This window comes from Cetorhinus maximus, chromosome 3, assembly GCF_964194155.1.
Source record: "Cetorhinus maximus chromosome 3, sCetMax3.hap1.1, whole genome shotgun sequence".
In the NCBI taxonomy this organism is placed as follows: domain Eukaryota; kingdom Metazoa; phylum Chordata; class Chondrichthyes; order Lamniformes; family Cetorhinidae; genus Cetorhinus; species Cetorhinus maximus.
This window is the reverse complement of record NC_135881.1, coordinates 101,479,849-101,501,374: the sequence shown is the minus strand read 5'-3', so window position 1 is coordinate 101,501,374 and position 21,526 is coordinate 101,479,849. Positions and strand designations below refer to the sequence as shown.

General features: G+C 41.0%; 1 protein-coding gene across 1 annotated transcript in view; it reads left to right on the top strand.

Moving 5' to 3' along the window:
• Positions 1-21,526, top strand: part of pdk4 (pyruvate dehydrogenase kinase, isozyme 4) — an 88,327-nt gene that overhangs the window by 44,550 nt on the left and 22,251 nt on the right. Inside the window, exons 6-9 of the mRNA XM_078538773.1 lie at positions 753-830; positions 16,247-16,323; positions 17,015-17,113; positions 18,954-19,064. Coding sequence (XP_078394899.1) covers positions 753-830; positions 16,247-16,323; positions 17,015-17,113; positions 18,954-19,064 — 365 coding nt within the window. The remainder of the gene's footprint in view (positions 1-752; positions 831-16,246; positions 16,324-17,014; positions 17,114-18,953; positions 19,065-21,526) is intronic.

Here is a 21,526-nt window from a genome sequence, read left to right as displayed (position 1 = left end):
TTATTCAAGTAGTTTCAGGAAAATTGCCCAAAGTCATTCTGTTTGTTGTAGTTAAAGAAATGATATTCTGATGTTGAACTTTAGGCTAAGAGAAAGGAAAAAAAAAATCATAAAATAATCTGGTTAATCTAAAAATGCCACCTTATTCTCCGAGAAAGGATGTTGCTGAATGTGTATTTTAAAAGCTTCTGTGCTCAAAATGTTGACATTGCTTTGGTAAAATGGAGTACCATGTACCTTTAAGAGAATGCATATCCTGAGAGACTTGATTTGTAAATAGTTATTAGTGTGAATAGTTCACATGTTATTAAGTTTGTCAACTGTATTTTTTAAGTAAAGGGGGAGGGATGCGGTAAGGTGAAGTATCATGTACCATTAAGAGAATGCAAGTGGACTAACCATGTGACCGCACTAACCAATCACTGTACAGCGCAGGCTACTGGTTAACTGGAAGTCTAGAGCTGGAGGTGGTTGTGGGAGCTCGCAAGGATTTAGTGCTCTGCCTTCTGTTGCAATAAACAATCACAGCTTGTTCTTATGTCGGTCTGTTTCCATTATTGATAGCGAGCATCAGGGTATGCTAAGGCGTGCAATTCGAGTTTACTTGACTAGTGAAGTCATAGACTCAAGACATAAAAATGATATAAAGGATTTCTAACAATATTGTGTGTATATTGGGTGAGCACAATTCTGATTTTAAGAGAGTTAATCAAATGGACATTAACGTGTTCCTATGTCTGGTGAATTCTTAGATGCCTGTGAAAGTGCAAAAATGCTTTGCGATCAGTATTACATGACTTCTCCTGAGGTGATGATTAATCAATCTAATGGTAAGTTGCAGTTCTATCTTTCTGTTTCATTAGAGTATTGCTTTCAAGATATTCAGATCATTCTACTATTCCTGAATCATCCTCAAGTACAGGGAAACTCGGGCTCCTTTCTTCGAAGATTAATGACTCCCTGCCCCCTCACATTCACACTAAATTCCAGGCCTTTAAGATCTAGTCCATCCTTGCAGCTGTCTTCATTGTTTTTTCCTTGCCTTTAGCCCCACCCTTGCTCTAGCCTCCTACCCACTCTGACCCTGAATCCTCCTCATTTTGTGATTTTTTTTTCTCCCTCCCCCATCTTGCTAGCTCTCTCCTAGCTCATTTCATCCATGAGATCCACCCATTCCTTCCTCAGTCTCCTACCTACCCAACTACTTTTCACCCAATGCTCCTTCTCTGGTTTCCATGCTAGCTGGCACCTTTCAGTACCTTTCCTGAGGTACTGTCATCAGTCCTGCTCAGAAAACCCACCTATCATTCACCCAGCTAATCCCCATTTCTAACCACAATTCCCACTTTTCTGTCCTCAGATGTATACCAGGACCATCCCCGTCTATTTCATAACTCCCTGTTTGAATCCCTCCACTTCTACCATCCCATTAGCATTGAAACGGCCCTAACCAAGGTGACAAGTAAAGTCCATTGTCACTGTGATCACGATGCATTACCCTTCTTGTCCTTGTTTTTTCTTCGTTATTCAATGTCATAGGCCATGCCAGTCTCCTCAGATTCCTTTCTACCATCTTCAACTTTTTAGTATTGTTCTTCTATAGTTCCATATCTAGTTACGCTGTAACCTCTCCAGTCTGGAATGCTTGGAACCAAGGCACCTGTGGACATCGGAATTTTCTGGATTATAGAATAGCATTTGAATGACAAAACATTATAAAGCACAAATAAAAATTGTTCTATTTATCTAAATACTGTGTCTTCCATGTTTCCAAAGTACTAAACTGTACTAAAGTGACCAAGCTACTGTATACCCTGAAATAAAAACAAAGTGCTGGAAAAAAAACTCAACAGGTCTGGCAGCATCTACAGAGAAAATGAGGGTTAACGTTTTGAGTCCAATATGATTTCTTCAGAACTGAAGAGAAGTAGAAATATGATGGGTTTTATGCTGTTGTGAAAAAGAGGGGAGGGTCAGGTAGAACAAAAGTGAAGGTCAGGGATAGGTTAGAGGGTGGGAGAGATTAAATAACAAAGATGTTGTGGAACAAAAGGCAAAGGGAGTGGTAATGGTTGTAGTAAAGAAACAAAGCATTGGTTCAGAGTAGTTGTTAATAGCAGAATAAAAAACAGCTCTGTCTGAAAGCAAAAACATGAAAACAAGATACAGAGAGGCACTTGGCAAAATAAAACTCAAAATGGAAGCCAGAATGCATGGTCTGAAGTTGTTGAGGTCAATGTTGAGTCCAGAAGGCAATGATGTGTGTTATTGGAATGGGGTGCTGGTGCTCAAGCTTGTGTTGGCCTTCACTGGAACATTGCAGCAGGCCGAGGACAGGAAGGTGAGCATGAGAGCAAGATGGTGAATTAAAATGGCAAGCAACTGGAAGGTTGGGGTCATGCTTGTAGACTGAACAGAGGTGTTCAGCAAAGGGGTCACCCATTTTGCATTTGGTCTCCCCAGTGTAGAGGAGACTGCATTGTGAGTTGTGAATACAGTGTACTAAATTGAAAGAAGTCGAAGTAGAAGTGCTGTGTGGGGCCTTTGACAGTGAGAAGAGAGGAGGTGAAAGGGTAGATGTTACGCCTCCTGCAATTGCATGGGAAGTGGACTAGGTGTTGGGGCTGTTAGAGGAGTGGACCAGGGTATGATGGAGGGAATAGGGGAGGGGGAGATATGTTTCGTGGTGACATCATGCCATTGGTAATGGAGTTGGTGGAGGATGATCCTTTGAATGTGGAGGCCGGTGGGCTAGAAAGTGAGAACAAGGGGAATCCTTTCGTAGTTCTGGGAGGGAAGGGAAGGTGTGAAAACAGACATGTGTGAAATGGGTCCGACACGATTGAGGGCTCTGTCAAACACAGTGGGGAGTGGAATCCTCGGTTGATGAAAGTGTCATTGTGGAAGCTAATATCTTCAGAACAGGTGCGACGGAGACAGAGAAACTGGGAGAACGGAATGGAGTCCTTAAAGGAAGCAAGATGTGAGGAAGTGTAGCTGAGGTAGCTGTGAGAGTCCGTGAGATTATAATACATATTAATAGGCAGCCTATCCCCAGAAATGGAGACAGAGAAGTCAAGGAAGGGAAGGGAAGTGTTGGAGATGGACTATGTGGAAATGAGAAAAGGATGGAAATGGGAAGCAAAATTGATGATTTTTCCCAGTTCCTGGCGAGGGCAGGAAGCGGCACTGGTACTTTAATCAATGTACTGGAAAAAGAGGTGGCCTGAGTAGACTGGAACAAGAAATATTCTACATACCCACAAAAAGACAGGGATAACTAGGGTCCATGTGGGTACCCATGGCAATGCCTTTCATTTGGAGGAAGTGAGACAAGTTAAAGGATAAATTATTCAATGAAAGAACAATTCAGTCAGGCGGACAAGGGTGGTGGTGGATGTAGACTGTTTGGGCCTCTTTTCAAGGAAGAAGCGAAGAGCCTCAAGATTGTTCTGGTGAGGGATGGAGGTGTGGAGAGATTGGATGTCTATAGTGAAGAGGAGGCAGTCAGGGCTGGGAATCTGGAAATTGTTGAAATGATGTAGGGCATCAGAAGAATCATGAATGTAGGTGGGATGAGACTGGACGAGGGTTGAAAAAAAGTAAAGAAAGGAAGAAATAAGTTCAGTGGGACAGGAGCAGGCTGAAAGAGACTGTATGCCCTGGATCTGCAAAAGAACTGAGGACCCAGAATTAGAACTACCAACAGGCCTAGGCTGGATAAAGTAGGATCATGATAAACATTCTATACCTATTTGCCATCTTTTCTTCTTCCATTATCCATCTCGTCTCTCTTTCCTATTTTGAGAATGGCTGCAGCACCACGAGTGGCGAGTCTGAATGTTACGGGACCTGCTGAAAAGATTTACGGACAGTTGGTGTTTCTGAATTTCAGATTTCCAAATCAGAGAGGTTACAATGCACCCGGAGCATCTCAAGCAATGGCTTCTCTTCCCACTTTGTTTCATCACCTCTGGGGTCCCCCTTGGATCCACTCCTTGGCCACTGCCTCTTGTATATCACCGTGCTGTCCTTGGCAACATGACCCACAAACCTAAGATCATCTTTTACATGGATGTCAATGATACTCAGCCTCATCTCTCTATCACTGTTCATGGCCCATTGACTGCCTTTATATCTAAGACTTTTTCTCTGATATCTCTGACATCAGAATGGTCCCCCACAAACTACTCCCTTAGCACTGACTCCAGCAAACCTAACCATTTATGTTCTAAATATCTTGTTCAATTCAGAATTGAGCTTTAATCCTGTATCCAACCCATCGTTAAGGCAGCTTCCATATACACAATATTATCTGCCTCCATCTCTGCTTCAACCCCTCTATTGTTGAAACCCTTATTCAGCTCCAGAAATGACTACTTTTTTAAAACTATTTCCTTAGTGCCTTACAGCACCCACCTTCCACCCTCCTTAAACACAGATGTCGTTATTTTGACACACACTAGTCTGCATTAAGTCCTGCTTTCCTATTTGTTTCCTTGTATCTGTGAAACACTTTGAGCTACCCTTTGCATTAAAGCACTGCATAAATACAAGTTATTTCAGACGTCAGTTAAGAATTACAGAAACCAACACAAGATTGTTTTACTCAGTTGTTTATAGTTTTATCTGTGGTGTAGGTTTTTACGTCTGCTGTCTTGGAGGTATTGGAATCTAAGGCAAAAGGTGCAGAACTATTAGATATGCACAATTCCTATAGATCCTGGCACAGACTCATAGAACTCTCTTCCCGTGGATATCATTTGCTGCTGTGCATGTTCACACTAGAGTTTAAAGAAGTAAAATGTTAATCAGTGCAGCAGAACCAGGTTTAATAAAATTTCATTACATTGCATGTGTTTTCTCTTAGCACTGACACTGTTTCCACTTATGAGGTACCAGTCTGAAAACAGTTTCAAGATGAGTACTTAAAGCTAGCAGATTAAAATGCCACTGCATATTTTCTGCACCCCTAGTATTTAGCTCGAAATTAATGAAAAATGTTCTTCACTTCTCCAAGCAAACCAGTGGCTGCAGACTGGCAACAGTTAATATTCAATTTAAGTTAAGAGAAGCAAGAGAATTCAAAAAATATATGAGTCTCTTTTCTCCCTCTCCACAAATCCTCCAGCCCCACCCCAAAATTCAAATACATCAGCATTTCTTCTTTAGTTCTCCACCATGGACCTGCCTTTGGGCAATTACTCGACAAACCACGGCTGAGTGCTGTGATTTTTTTCACTACGGGTATGGCAAGGAGGCAGACCCCAAGTCTACCTCATTTGGAACGATGATCGAATGCCAAGCTGTTGGCATTGATCCACATACTAGCTGTCTTACCAGCTGAGCTAACCAGCACTCCACATTAGCACTGAGTGGAGAATAAACATACCTGGTTAATGCTACTTCACAGAGATAACCCAACAGCTCCTTTGGGAGTTCGACCTTTCCAGGCTTCTCCTGTGGCATCAGTGCAGTATGGTGCCATTCAAATGTTCTAGGGCTCATTTGGGGTAGACAGCAGCCCAAACCCGTTGTCCCCGCCTCCCCCCACCTCTTTACAGGCATGGTGCTGGCAAATAGTCTAGTGCCCTCCCCCAATGATTTTGGATAGAATAGTGTCCCTCTGAGTAAATCTTGCACTGCCACGGCCCTGCTGTTGGAGCAGGGCCATTGGAATATCAGCTTCATTTTGTTTAACTCTTCCTGCCAGTAGAAAGAAAGACGTGCATTTGTATAGCACCTTTCATGACAGCTGGATGTCTCAGAGCGCTTTACAGCCAGTGAAGTACTTTTTGAAATGTAGTTACTGTTGTAAGGTAGAAAGTGTGGTGTAATGTGGGCACCACAAACTCCCACAAACAGCAATGTGATAATGACCAGATAATCTGTTTTTTATGATGCTGATTGGGGGATGTATATTGGCCAGGACACCAGGGATAATTTCCCTGCTCTTCTTCGCAATAGTACCATAGGATCTTTTATATCTATCCAAGTAGGCAGATGGGGCCTCAGGTTAACATCTCAACCGAAAGATGGCACCTCCAACAGTGCAGTACTCCCTCAGTACTGCACTAGCGTAGCAGCTTTGATTCCACCTTTGTGGGCCAACTGGTTTGTATGTTTCTAGTTTACATTTAAACACTGGAAATGGCACTTGTATTACTTAAGTGAAGCTAAACAAACAATAGGAAATCCTGAATTACAATAATGTTAACCTTCAAATTCTATGATGAGCACTAAACACTATTTTATATCAAAATAAAAACTTAACTCTGCTTATCCTGTAATTTTTTTATCCTGTCTTTTTAACTTTATTAGTTAGGGAAAGAGAAAAAAATTAATAGGTTTATTGTCCTTTCTATTTGAACCGTTTTTTTTAAAGTTTGAAACAATTTATTTTCTGACTGCTATGACAATCCATATTGGAGGTGGGAGCAGATCTATAGAGAAGTGATGGCCAAGACCTGCTTATCAGTCAATTGAATGATTAGATTGTCATATTCGGATCATCGATGTCTCTTTCTATGTCTAAGCAAGAAGAGACTGGCAACTGAAAAGTGTGTTTGTCAATAACGGTCGTGCAAACGCCTTGCATAGATGGGTAAACTATTCTGTGGCATGCAGCAGATTGAGCTGTGATCCAACTCCATCTAAATGTAAACTTTTAGGTGCTTAGTTATAGCATTAATGTGTAATTGTAACAAGGAGCAAACATACTTTTCTGTCCACACTAATTAGGAAAACCTGTCTTATCAGTTTTATGAAATTGTAAAGTAATTTGATTTTTGTATTGAAGGAGGGGAAAAGCAGTAGTTTCCTTCTGACAGTCTTTATCCTTATCCGCACAGGTAACAGGTACATTGTAACTGTTGGAAAGGATGTTTTTGCAAATCCTTGTTCTCTATCCCACCCCTTACTCTGCAAACTATTGGTCAACACCAGCCCTGTTTGAACCTCTCTATGAGGTGTAACTGAAGTCCAGAGCAATCTGTTCAGATACTTCTCCCTCTCCTTTATTTGTTTTATTACACGTTAAGTGACTTTTGTATTGAAAGAGAGGAAAATCACTAGTTTCCAGTTTAAAACTGTCTTAGAAACAAGAAATTGATCAATTAAAATTAACCTCTGATACAGTGTTGAAGATATTTGCATCTAAGTGAAACTTTGCATTTTTTTGTAGTATTTAAACCTTTGAGATTACCACAAATAACTCATTGCAGTACATGAAAATTATAATAATTTGTGGAAAATAGTTGAAAATCTCCTATGTCTATAGGAGTGGTCTTCATATTATGCACTGCAACCATATTGAAAATTTGCACACACATTAAAATTAATCATTGGAAAATAGTGTGCGATTTCCTGATAATTGCGCAGCTGGCCGGGGAGGCTCCCTACCAGTAGCGTGCATTTGTAAAATTGTCCCCAACAGGTAAATGCAAAGTTAATGAAAAGACACTAACTATTGCCTGCCCATTCAACAGCCACTCCTGGTGCTCTCTCCTGTAACTTCTGTGACTCCTGTTCACCGTTCCTTTACAGTTCTGATGGAGAAAAGTGCTAACTTTACCGAAGAGAATATTGACCTTTATGGCTCATGTTTTTCCCCCTCCAATTTTGATATAAAATAAATTTCCTCCATTTGCTCGAATCTATCAACCATTATGAACAGCTTTGTGCTTTAAATTATCTGGTGGATGTAACCTCTATTGTCTCCCTTATTACAGCATCTCTCTTTGCCTTTCTATATTTCATTAGTACCATGATGGCCCTCCAAACTTAGTCATAGAGGCCTACAGCACAGAAAAAAGCCCTTTGGCCCATCGAGTCTACACCGGTCAAACAAGTACCTAACTATTCTAATCCCATTTTCCAGTACTAGGCCCATAGCCTTGTATGCCATGGCATCACAAGTGCACATCCAATACTTCTTAAATGTTATGAGGGTTTCTGCCACTACTGCCCTTTCAGGCAGTGAGTTCCAGATTCCCACCACCCTCTGGGTGAAAAAATTCTTCCTCACATCCCCTCTAAACCGCCTGCCCCTTACCTTAAACCTATACCCCCTGTTTATTGATCCCTCCACCAAGGGGAAAAGTTCCTTCCTGTCTACCCTATCTATGCCTTTCATAATTTTATACACCTCAATCATGTCCCCCCTCAATCTCCTCTGCTCCAGGGAAAATAACCCCAGTCTATCCAATCTCTCCTCATAACTAAAACTCTCCAGCCCAGGCAACATCCTGATAAATCTCCTCTGCGCTCTCCCTAGTGCAATCACATCCTTCCTATAATGCAGATTCCAGAACTGCTCTCTAGCTGTGGCCTAACCAGCATTTTATACAGTTCCAGCATAACCTCCCTGCTCTTATATTCTATGCTCGGCTGATAAAGGCAAGTATCCCATATGCCTTCTTAACCACCTTATCTACCTGTCCCGCTACTGTGCTGCCTGGTTCTTCTTTAGCTCTTAAAACACTATCTTGAATCATTTTCTCTTCCCTGCATCCTACACTAACTCATTCTCAGGAGCTCAGAATTGTGGAACTTTTTGAAATCCTGCACTGTAGGATGTAATACAGGATTAGCATCACATAATCATAACTTCTTGACTTAACAGTATGTGCTGATGCACGGTGTGGATGTGAAAGAAGTGCACTGTAAATAGTGCAAAAGTTGGGAATTTGGTAAGAGTGGTAATTTAGTGCAGAGGGGGAAGGAGGTGCTGCTTTTTATATTCAATACTTATAGGGATTCTTGTAAGCCTGAGGCAATAAGTATTTAAAATTTTTGTCCAATGTTTTGGTGCTTAGTGCAAGTATGCAGAAAAAGAAAGAAGTGTTTGTTTGAGAAAGTAATCTAAAATTAATTCATCTAAAAGTAGATATAAATAATCTTGACTAAGCTGTGGCAAAGAAGCTTGTCACTGGGATTTTCCGGCTCTGTTGTGGTGGGACCCGCCACAGGAGACTTTTGGCGGGATTAGACAATCCCGGCAGCAGGTGGGGCTTGAAAATCCCACCCTGTGTCTGAACTGTAGTATGTGGGAGTTTGTGGACAGCGCGACTGTCCTGAGCGAACATATCTGCAGTCAATGTCTCCATCTTGAATCTCTTTGGCTCAGACTCATTGAGCTGAAATGCAGTTGGGAGGCACTCCGACAAATAAGGGAGAGGAAGAAGTATCTGAACAGATTGCTCCAGACTACAGTCACACCTCGTAGAGAGGTTCAAAAAGGGATTGGTGTTGACCAATAGTTTGCAGAGTAAGGGGTGAGATAGAAAATAAGAATCTGCAAAAACATCCTTTCCAACAGTTACAATGTACCTGTTATCTGTGCAGATAAGGATAAAGACTATTGGAAGGACAAGCCAAAATGTGGACTGTGGCACATGGGGCAGGTGAGTGTCCAAAAGTGGGAGGAGAAGATGGAGAAGTGTAATGTGGTAGTTGCAGAGAGTCCCACATGATAGGTTACCTACCTGTTGCAGGATATTGGAGAGGGAGGTAGAGGATCTAGTTGTAGTGATCCAAATTGGGACCAACAATAAAGGCAAGTGGAGGCAAGGGGACTTGTTTCGAGAGTATCAGGAGCTAGTAACTAAATTAAAGAACAGGATCTCCAGGTCATAGTTCAGTAATGATCCTGAGTTTATGTGAAAATTGGTGTAGGAATAAGCAGATTAAGGAGTTGAGCACATGGCTGAAAGGATGATATGAGAAAGAGGAGTTCCATTTCAGAGCAGGAATGAACTGTACTGTTGAAATGGGCTCTGCCTGAACTGGACAGGGACCAGGGTCCTAACGAAAAAGGATAAATTGGATAGTCACAAGGATTTTAAAGTAATAAATTGTTTGTGTGGGGAGGGAGGGAAGGTGGTGGGTGGGAGAGAGCGATGGGCTTAGGTGTAACATGTAGTATAAATAATAGCTTCAAAACAAATGACAGGGAAGATAGACCAATCGTCAGAAATTGTGCTTTTGGCACTACAGTAAAGGAAAAACTAAAAGATGTAAAGTAATTAAGTGTACTACTTCACTGCTCACTCTGTGGTCTCCTTTTACATTGTAGAGACCAAACGCAGACTGGGTGATGTCTTTGCACAACACTTTAGTTCACAAGCATGATCCTGAGCTTCCAGTCACCTGTTATTTTACTTCTCCATCTTGCTCCCACTCTGACCTTTCTGTCCTTGGCTCGTTACAGCATACCAGTGAAACTGAATGCCACCTCATCTTTTGACTGGGCGCTTTACAGCCTCTGGACTGAGTTCAGTAATTTTAGATCATAGCTTTCACTCCCATTTTGTTTTGCATTTCTTTGCTGGCTTTGTCTTTTCTCTCTCATTTCTCTCCGTTATTCAGTACCCTGCCATTCGCAACTGCTCTAGACAGAACTTATGTCATTTAATCTCTCTTTCCCTCCACCCTATACAGATCTTCCCTTTTGTTCTTCCCCCCACCCCCCAAACCCTTTCACTTGCTCAAAATCTATTACGTTTCTAACTTTTTCCAGTTCTGTTGAAAGGTCACAGACATGTAACATTAACACTCTTTTCCCTCTGCAGATGCTGCCGAACCTGCTGAGTATTTCCAGCATTTTCTGTTTTTATTTTAAATTTCCAGCACCTGCAGTATTTGACTTTTTAGCTATTGTAGTGAAAGAATGTTAGGGCTGAGTCCGGGGTGTAATGGAGTGCTGCTGGGTGAGTGATGTGTGTGCGACTGAAACATTTTTAATTTTTAAATTTAAAATTTAAATGTTATTAAAAATGTATTACTTTAAAATTACATTGAGCAGTGTAACAGATGTGTATTGTGGTGTGGTGGATGTGCAGATGCATTCACTCACCTTCACGAATTGAATGAGGTCATTAAACTTTTTCCCACAATGCTACCGTGTTCTGGGACCCACACTCTGAGCATTGACCACCTTTGCCACATGTTCCCATTCCCTGCAGATGCTCAGTCTTGGGGGCTTCCTGCCCTCCAGCAGAAACTTGCCTTTCTTCCTGGCCTTTAGCTTTCTGACTTGTGTCTCCAGGGTAGTGTCGCTAATGCGAGTAGCCCCTTTCTTTGCCTGGTGTGCTGTTGTCCTTCATCCTCTGTGCCAAAATGTGCGAATCCAGCAGTCTACATTGCTGCAACTTCCCATTTATAGGGACTACGTCTTTTTAAAGAGAAGATTGCCTGGAGCACGTGATTTCTCACTATGCTACTAGACCCCCTGCAGGGCACAGAGGTTGTCGGTGGCGCAGTGGAATCCAGGGTAGTGCAGCAGCCACTCATGGCCCTGCTACAATCGGGGAAATAAAGTGGAAACATGAATTTTATGCAGGCCTGTCATGATCTCAACGAATCACTGAACAGGCCTATTCTGCCTATTCCTGTTTCTGTGTTCCTTGTCTTCACTCTTTTTTTGAGCATTCATCTGTCTTACATTGTGAATCTAGAACCCACATCTTGGTTTATCAGCATTTAAACAATATTTTAAAATTATTTTGAGTTAATCTCTCATGGTATTTTAACGAGGCAGTCAAATGCGGCATCACTGAAACAGCAGAGGCATAATTGGATCTAGATTGGAGAGAGCTGTGGGAAAGAGGAGGTATAGTGGAGAAGAAAGATTGAAAGAGATGAGGAAGCAGAGAAAGTAAAACTACCTGTTGGAAGGGAGAAGGAGGATGTGGGGACAGGCAATAAGAAAGCAAGGAATGCAAGAGGAGATTGTGACAGGACGGCGTAAAGTTGAGGGGGCTTTCCCAAAAGTGGGCCCTGAATTTGATCTCTTGGAGGGGTCGGGGTGGGGAGGGAGTTAAGCTGATGGGGCCTTCAGAAAATTGGCCCTGAGTTAATCCCAATGGGATAATGCTAATGAGTAGGACTTGCAGAAAACTGGTTCCAACTTCAATCATATGGGGGGAAGTTTCCAATGAAGATGGATTTTATGGAGGACGGTCCCAACAGCAAGTGGCTCAGACTTTAAACAATAGAAAAGGGGGTGAATTACTAGAATTGAAATGGAACAGAAAATCTAACAAAAATTCTCTATTGAAGGTTAAAAGAGAATGCGGGTAGATAACTAGTGGCACCATGGACATGGGAAATTAATAAATTTGGGGAACTTGACAATTTTATAATTTTTATAACTAAATATAAAAAGTTAGTTTTATTTAAATTACAAATCTCACATTGTCACTCGCGTTGAACAGAAGAAATGCATAATAGAAGCTTCCATTTCCTTTAGGTGATGAATGGGAAGGCCAAAGCTATCCTCTGACCCCTGTCACAAACTTCGTGGACATAATTTGATGGCCTCATCGTGGTGGGGACAGAGCCATAAAATGCAATGAGCCGTTCAAAACTCCATTGACTTCGATAGGCCCGTAAAATTCCACCCCATACTTTTGCTGCAGAATCCATACCACGCTCAACCACTGTCTTATGCTGAATCAGACTGTTCACAACTTCATTCTCCTGTTTCAATGCAAACTAAGCTTCTGACCCCAAATTGTCGTCTTGTCAAAAACTACCTGCATTCTCCCCTGTAACATCTCTCAGCTTTTTTTGGCAGTTAGTTGAGGGGGGTGTGGTGAATTAAGCAATGGTTGAGGCTAGGGGCGATTTGGTATTTGAAACTCTTTCAAGTTATCAACAGTCACAGATTGTATGTGAAGATGCATTCACTGACCTTGACCACTCAAGTGGGGTCATTAAATTTCTTGCAGAGCTACATGCTGGTCTTTGGGGCTAAACTCATGGCAAACCTCATTATGCATGCTTGACTGAGAGCCAAACATCCATTACTCTTGTTGAAACAGGCTGCAACCAGAGAAAACATTGCTTGATTGACAGCTGTGGGTCTCTGATGTATGCGGTCAATTTCACAATGTTTATTTACATAATGTTAAGTGGTTTCAAGAGTTTGTGGTTTCTGTTATTGATACTTTAAAGGGTCTGGATGATTGACGCTTTTATTGCCTTGTAGTGAAATGACTTTTTAAATGTATTGGAAAGTAATCAATGAATGACCTTATTTTTAAAGCCTTTTTTTTACACATCCTACTATCATTGTAGGGTTCATTGGTTCAATACATATAGTGGGTCAATGGACATGCAAGTGTCATACAATGGCAAAGGGGGCATGAGGAGCCATGGGGAGTGGGTGGAATGCCATAGCTTAGCTTGGAGGCATGTGGGGCATGGAGGGTTGTGGGGTGGATGATGAACGTTGGACATAGCCTAGCATGGGGCATGGATGGGGAATGTGTGGGGGAGGTTAGGGGGTGCTGAGGGGCAAGGGCTGGAGGGCTTTGCATTTTTATTTTAACTGGCACAAAGTCTCACAGCACTGAGGCGGTCCTTTTAAACAGCCTATCTCGGCAGCCAGCAGCCCCTGTGGCTGCCTTCGAGTTTTTTCACAGGTTCACTAGCCCAACTGCAGCTCACACCAGTTAGGGATCGGCAATAAATGCTGGCCTAGCCAGCGACGCCCACATCTGTGAAGGAATTTTAAAAACGGTAGCACGAAATTGGCATGGTACCTGCATTACATTGAATAAGCACTGGGTAATGTCACATTGTGATCCCTGTGCCTATTGTCCAAGGGTATCAAATTTAACTATTTTCTTTGCTATTGAAAACTAATTGAAAGTATATAACTAATACATCTTAAAGTTACCTTGCTGTACAGTCTGTTCATAACTTGAAATTGGTAGAAAGGCTTTGAGGTGGAGGAGTGGGGATTTGGAATGTCAGGAGGTGAGTTACTTACTACAGAATCTCCAGCTTCTGACCTGCTCTTGTAGCCACAGTATTTACATAGCTGGTCCAGTTAGGTTTCTGGTCAATGGTAAGCCTCCAAAATGTTGATGGTGGGAAATTCAGAAATGGTAATGCCAGTGAATGTCAAGGGCATCTTTCGTTGAAGATAGTCATTGCCTGGCACTTGTGTGGCATGACTGTTCCTGAATATTGTCCAGATCTTGTTGCAAGCAGGCTTAGAATGCTTTAGTGTCTGAGGAATTGGGAATGGTACTGAACACTGTGCAATCATCAGCAAACTCCACTGAAGCAGCTGAACATGGTTGGGCTTCGGCCACTGCCCTGAGGAACTTCTACAGCGATATCCAGGGATCACCTGACTGGTTTCAAAACAGTTACAATTGCCTTCCTTTGTGCTAGGTGTGAGTTCAATCAGTGGACAGTTTTCCCCTTGATTCCCATTGACTTCAATTTCACTAGGGCTCCTTGATGCAATGCTCGATCATTTCTGCCTTGATATCAAGGGCAGTCACTCTTACCTACGCACTGGAATTCAGCTCCTTTGTCCATGTTTGAACCAAGACTGTAATGAAGTCTGAAGCCAAGTGTCCCTGGCAGAAGCCAAATTGAGCATCAATGAGCAGGGTGTTGTTGAGTAAATGCCACTTGATAGCACTGTTGGCAACACCTTGTATCACTTTGCTACAGACTTTTAAAGACACTTCTATGGATGATGTAAAATAAAGGGTACAACGCTAAAAGGAGTGCAGGAGCAGAGAGGCGTGGATATATATGCACATAAGTCATTGACGGTGGTAGGGAATGTTGAGAGAGCAGTTAATAAAGCAGACAGTACCCTAGGCTTTATTAATAGGGACATAGAGTACAAGGGCAAGGAGGTTATGTTGAACTTGTATAAGACACTAGTTCAACCTCAGCTGGAGTATCGCGTCCACTTCCGGGTACCACAATTCAGATAAGATGTGAAGGCATTAGGGAAGGTGCAGAAGTCATGAAGATAAATTGGAGAAGTTTGGACTGTTTTTCTTGGAGAAGGCTTAGAAGAGCTATTCAAAATCATGAGGGGTCAGGACAGAATAGATGGAGAGAAACTCTTCCCACTCGTGAAAGACTTGAGAATGAGAAGGCACAGATTTGAGTTAATTGGCAAAAGAAGCAAAAATGACATGAGGAAAACATTTTTCATGCAGTGAGTAGTTAAGGTCTGGATTGCACTACCTGACAGTGTGGTGGAGGCAGGTTCAATTGAGGCATTCAAAAGGGAATTAGACTGTTATCTGAAAAGGAAGAGCGTGCAGCGCTATGGGGAGAAGGTGGGGGAATAGCACTAGGTGAATTGCTCATTCGGAGAGCCGGTGCAGACATGATGGGACGAATGGCCTCGTTCTGTATTGTAACAATTCTGTGATTCTGTTTCTTTGAAAAAGTTGAATTGTACAATAACTTGAATTGAGGAGTGTAAACAAAATGGGAATTTAATGCTAATTATCTGATAATTGAATTAAAATGAATGAATTATTTTGCCTTTTGCAACCTCTTGGCACCCTTTAGTGCTTCCCAGCCAATTAATTACTTTAGTAGTCACGATATGCAGGCAAACACAGGAACTAACCTACATGCAGGCAGATGAGATGAATGGCCATCTAAGTCTGTCAAGGTTGAGGGATGAATATTTGCGAAACTACAGGGAGAACAGGGAGAAATATGCCATGCGATCTTTTACATCCACCTGAAGAAGGGTTAGGGCATCTGTTTAACATCTCCAACAAAAGGATGTGGTACTTCCAACACCCTTGAGCATTGCTTTAAAATGTCTGCCTGGATTATGGCCGGCCTCAAGATCTGCTGTGGGACTTAGACCCAAATTTTGTGATTTATACAAATATATAGGAAAATATTTATTAAAATATGGTTATGCTTTAGAAATGTATGTATACCCTACTCAAAATACTGCAGATGCTGGAAATCTGAAATAAAAATAGAAAATGCTGGGAAAACTCAGCAGGTCTGACAGCATCTGTGGGGAGAGAAACAGAGTTAATGTTTCGTGTCCATATGACTCTTCTTCAGAGCTCTTTCACAGATGCTGCTAAAACTGGATGGATTGCTAACAGAGAAACTTCTTAAAATTATTGACTTGATGCCTTTTGCCCTCTCTTGTAAATCATGAACTAAATATTGTGCATATTTCCCGAATTCTGCTTCATAATTAAGAGATCCACCAAAGCCAATTTGTCATTTAAATGTGATGTATGAATTTTGAAAACTGCAAACTGTAAGCACTGAGGTTAGTAAGTTTGTGACCAAATCAGCAGCACAATACTGTTTGCTTCCTTTTATATGATGCAAATAACTGAAAGTAGAGATGATGTAAATATTGAACTTCATAACCTTCTAAGTACAACAAAACAATTGCCAGTACCTACATGCATGAACATTCTTCCCTTCTGTTCCATAGGAAAAGCCTCGGGTCATCCTATTCAAATTGTCTATGTTCCTTCCCATTTGTACCATATGTTGTTTGAACTTTTTAAGGTAAGGATCAACGACCTATTGCAGAGTGTCGACTAATTGTGATGTGTGGTAGCATGACAACAGGTATCTGAGTAAAGCTATTTAGCAACTAGTTTGACAGGTAAGTCCAGTGAAATTTAATGCTGGGGTCACAGTTATAATCCACAGAGGCTGTGCAGAGTGGGAATGGGAAATGTCCTTCAATTCTGTTATTTGAAATTCACTACACTTCCGGTAAAGCAGTCAAGTGCATTCCACAGTTAATATATCGTTTCTAGTAGTATTGGGATAATTATTTGTTTTTGTGTCAGATTTCTATTTTTGTTCAGAATTAACTTCACGTTGGCTGTGAGAAAAGTACTAAAATGTCGGGAAGAATATCCTATGATCAAACAGGACCGCTAATTGGGGAGAGTTGGCGATTTGGGGCAAGTTAATGTGGCTAGAACAGAACTTCGTTGGGTATAGGTTTTGTAGAAGTAAGTTTTATAGATTGCAGATACCGTAGAGTATTGTTTTTTTTCACCTGAGCCAAGATCAAGAAGGTAATGCTTCATTTTAACAGTGAGACTGGGAGCCTCACACAGCAATAGCACATATTAGTAATTTGATTAGAATATTCTCCCTGCTGAAAGTGTGCAATCAGAAAATTACCCCACAAATATCATAATCCCTATGTAAACTGTGCCTCTGGGCTTCTGTTCTATTTCAGAATGCAATGCGAGCTACAGTGGAGAATAACAAATCTAGCACCACTATCCCTCCTATTAAAGTAATGGCCGCTTTAGGAAATGAAGACCTTACCATTAAAGTAAGTTTAATGAATTCAGCTTGGACACTGTCAAAGAGACCTGATTGACATTGTTATAAAAGCGATGAAAGTCCTGGACTGGCTCAAAAAAAAAACCCAGGGATAAATAGTATCAATCACAGTGTGCTGAAAGGGCCTATGAAACAGATTTGTGAAGCACTGGAAATAATTATGGGGGAGTTGTTCAATGCAGTCAATGGTAACTACTGACCCATTAGTCTTTTATTCCTTCTTAAAAAACAGGAAGGAGGAGGTACTGAGTGCGATGTCTGAGGATACAGTTGGGTACCAAGGGTGCTTCTAATTTACATTATCGACCTGAGATTCAGAAACTTTCAGGTGACACTGAAATATAGAAAATAGAAGCAGGAGTAGGCCATTCGGCCCTTCAAGCCTGCTGCACAATTCAGTATGATCACGGCTGATCCTCTATCTCAGCAACATACCCCCACTCTCTCCCCATATTCATTGACGCCTTTAGAGCCTAAAAATCTATTTCCTCCTTAAATATATTCAGTGACTTGGCCTCCACAGCCCTCTGTGGTAGAGAATTCCACAGGTTCACCACCCTCCAAAAAAGACCCATTTATTCCTACTCTCTGTCTCTTATCTGCTAACCAATTCTCAGTCTATGCCAAAATATTATCCCCAATCCCATGTGCTTTAATTTTGCACACTAACTTCTTATATGGGACTAACTTCTTATCAAAAGCTTTCTGAAAATCCAAACACACCACATCCACTGGTTCTCCCTTATCTATTCTGCTAGATATGTCCTCAAAAAACTCCAGTAGTTTGTCAAACATGATTCCCCTTTCATAAATTCATGTTGACTTTGTCTAATCCCGTTGGTATTTTCTATGTGTCCTGTTATCACATCCTTTATAATAGACACTAACATTTTCCCTACTACTGATATTAGGCTAACCAGCCTGTAATTTGTTGTTTTCTCCCTCCCACCATTTTTAAATAGTAGGGTTACATTTGTCACCCTCCAATCTACTGGAACTGTTCCAGAATCTACAGAATTTTGGAAAATGACAACCAACGCATGCACCATTTCTATGGCCACCTCCTTTAGTACACTGGGATGTAGATTATCAGGCTCCGGGGGTTTATCGACTTTCAGTCCCATTAATTTCTCCAACACTTTTTTTAGTAATACTAATTTCCTTCAGTCCCTTCTTCTCACTATAACTTTGATTCCCTAGCATTTCTGGGAAGTTATTTGTGCCTTCCTCCAGGAAGGGGGTGGGGTATTGCAATTGGACGCAGCAACTAATGAACTACAGAATAAGTTGGGGAAGATATTCAAGTCAGAAAAATTGCAGATGAAATTTAATACAGACAAATATGAAATGCTATTACATGGGTGGTGTCTGAATGGTAATTGTATAGAAGTATGTAACATAGCTAAGGGTCAAGAAAATATTAACCTGCATATAATTTTATTTGGCAGGAGTAGAACTAGCAAGATACAGGTTCAAGCTAGAGAAGGATAATTTTAGGACAGGTATCTGAATCATTTTTTATCTGCATACAATGATCAACATATGGAACAAACATCCAGATAAACTAGTCAAGGTAAAACTCTTGAATCACTTAGGAAGCAGTTGGATGTTATGAGGGGGAAGCCTTGGGATCGCTGTGTATGGACGAATCAAGTAGACCGAATGACCTTTCTCATTGCCATTATTATTTTCTGCATGTATTTGGAAGAATATATGCTTGACTTGTATGCCAATTTGAGAAAAATGGATTTTGCTAACTACTTTTTGTTTTTACTTCTGTGTTTTCTGAAACCAAGAGTTATGATGATCAAAATTATATTTACTTTTAGATTTCTGACAGAGGCAGTGGCGTCCCTCTCCGTAAAATTGATCGACTGTTCAGCTACATGTATTCCACAGCTCCTAATCCAGTAGTACAGAATTTCCATACAGCTCCTCTGGTAAGAAATCCTTATATATAATTGCATATAAATGTGCATCTCCTTTTTTTCTTCCCTTCCCACCACCCCCAATCCCACCCCCTAAATTTTCCCCTCATCTTGTTAAAATGTTCGCTGGAGCCTAACTGCACAGATCTCGGAAGCTTTCTTGTACCTTGTCCATTCTTTAACCTGGATACTGTATGTCAGATTTCAGTTTTGGCGGACCCAATTTTGTTGCCTTCTGATGCTACACACACTCGTTTTCCAGCAGAATAGCTATCAGCAGAAAGAAGTCCAGCTATTTTGTTTCCCCTTCCTATAGGGTCATTTGATTATTCAAATCTGTGGCTTTCTGTTTTGTTTTGTGGAATACCAGATGTGTCCAAGGCTTTGTTTTTGTGGACTGCATTAGCACAGAGCCTTCTGGGTAATATTTAAAATGTAACTCCCTGTTCCATTAGTTTGCATACATTTCAAGTTGCCCAAATTAACAGATCTACATGTTCTGATTTAGGATTTACCCATCCATTAGACACCCTTGCCAGTCATTTCCAAACCCCAGGTCTACAAATTTCAAACGCTGAATAAGGAATAAGATTGAGGTACCTGGGCTTTGAGGGTTAGATTCCCGATATCAGAACCATATTTAATCCGTGGGCCTCAAATTGGTCATTCCTATACAGACCATTGTGGAAGTTAATTATGGTGCAACCATGTAAATTTGGATTCATGACAGCAAAACCAATTTATCCAACCGTGAAATAATTTTTGCACAGGCGGTACCAGGTGTAATCTGAGCAGTTAGAAATGACAAAGCATTATTGTAGGGATGATTCTGCAATCCAGTGCTCCTAGTTAAGAAACCATTGTCATGGAGTGAAAGTCATAGAATCAGGACTTTTGTATTGCAGTCTAAGAAACTGAATCATTTACAGGAAAATGAACAGGCCAATGCTAAAAGTGTTGAATATGTTTGAACATGGTTTGGAAACTGGCATTAAGGGAAAGTCATTCAATACTGAAGTAAGGAAAGCAGCTATTTTTATTTAAGGAAATATAGAAGTATCAAAGATAAATTCTTATAAAACATACATAAATCTCCATGGAATTATCGTAGAATTGGGCTGCACAGAAGGAGGCCATTTGACCCAACATGTATATGCCAGCTCTTTGAAATAATTATCGAATTAATCCCACTCCCTTTCTTTTTCCATAGTCCTGCAAATATTTCCTTTTCACCTCATCATAGTTTCTATGTTAAACTGTAGAAAATACTTCAGATTTAGCGTTTCTGCATGTTTGCAGTGTCAAAACCATTCATTTCACTAATGGAAAATATATTCAATAAGTTATAGAATAATAAAAAAGTGCCATTAAAGTATATTTTGACATGATTTACATTCTAAAACCAAATTCAAGGGTAATGCTGTTAAGCCACTCCCGGAATCCTTTATATATTAATTATCTGAATGGGTAAGTGGGAAAAATACCTCAGCCATTGAAGAACTGGATACTAGCTCAAGAGCACTCTCACATAGGGAATCAAATACCTTGCAGTGCCATTGAAAAGCAGCATTTGGAGCTGCAGGAAGGAGACAAGTTGGTTTCAGACAATTGTGCTAAGCAGATTGGCTCTCAGTCACTGTGCTCCACCAACAGATATCTAAGTAAATTACATAACTGCACGTACCCCTGTCGAGTGCATCTGGATGTTGCCATGCTGAGTGCTAGCATTTCTGATATGCTGCTGAACCAATCTACTGGCCTCTTATGGGCCACCAGTGTACTCGAAGTGTGGTGGCCTGTAAAGGGGCAATACACCTTTTCTGTGGCTGATGTGCCCTTTCATCTATTTTAGATTGTAGCTGTATCCCAGAAGAATTTACTGAGGTACAGAGTCTTCCTGCCATTGACAGCACAGTGTGAAGAACTAGTCCATGAGTGTTGATTGTTCCTTGTTAATGTGTCTTTGAATACCCCTTTACTCTCTCTGATTGCAATAGTTACTAACGCATGAATCTAAGAAACTGAATGAAGGTACACTATGTAAAGTTATGAATTAATCTTTTTATTTATCAATTGTGGGCTGTAGATGTGTTTACTGCACAACTGAAGATGGTGAAACAATAATTAATGTAATTAACTTTATGCACAGTAACTAGCATAGACTTGAGTCATTCCACTTCCGATCATTATTGATAGTTTTACAGTGTGAAGACTTTGTAAACACCCAGGACACTTTTTATAGATGAGTTGGTTTAAAAAATTAATTGATACAAAGAACAAAGCACAAAGAAAAGTACAGCACAGGAACAGGCCCTTCGGCCCTCCAAGTCTGCGCCGATCATATTGCCTGTCAAACTAAAACACTTTGCACTTCCGGGGTCCGTATCCCTCTATTCCCATCTTATTCATGTATTTGTCAAGCTGCCTGTTAAACACCACTATCATACCTGCTCCCACCACCTCTGGCAGTGAAT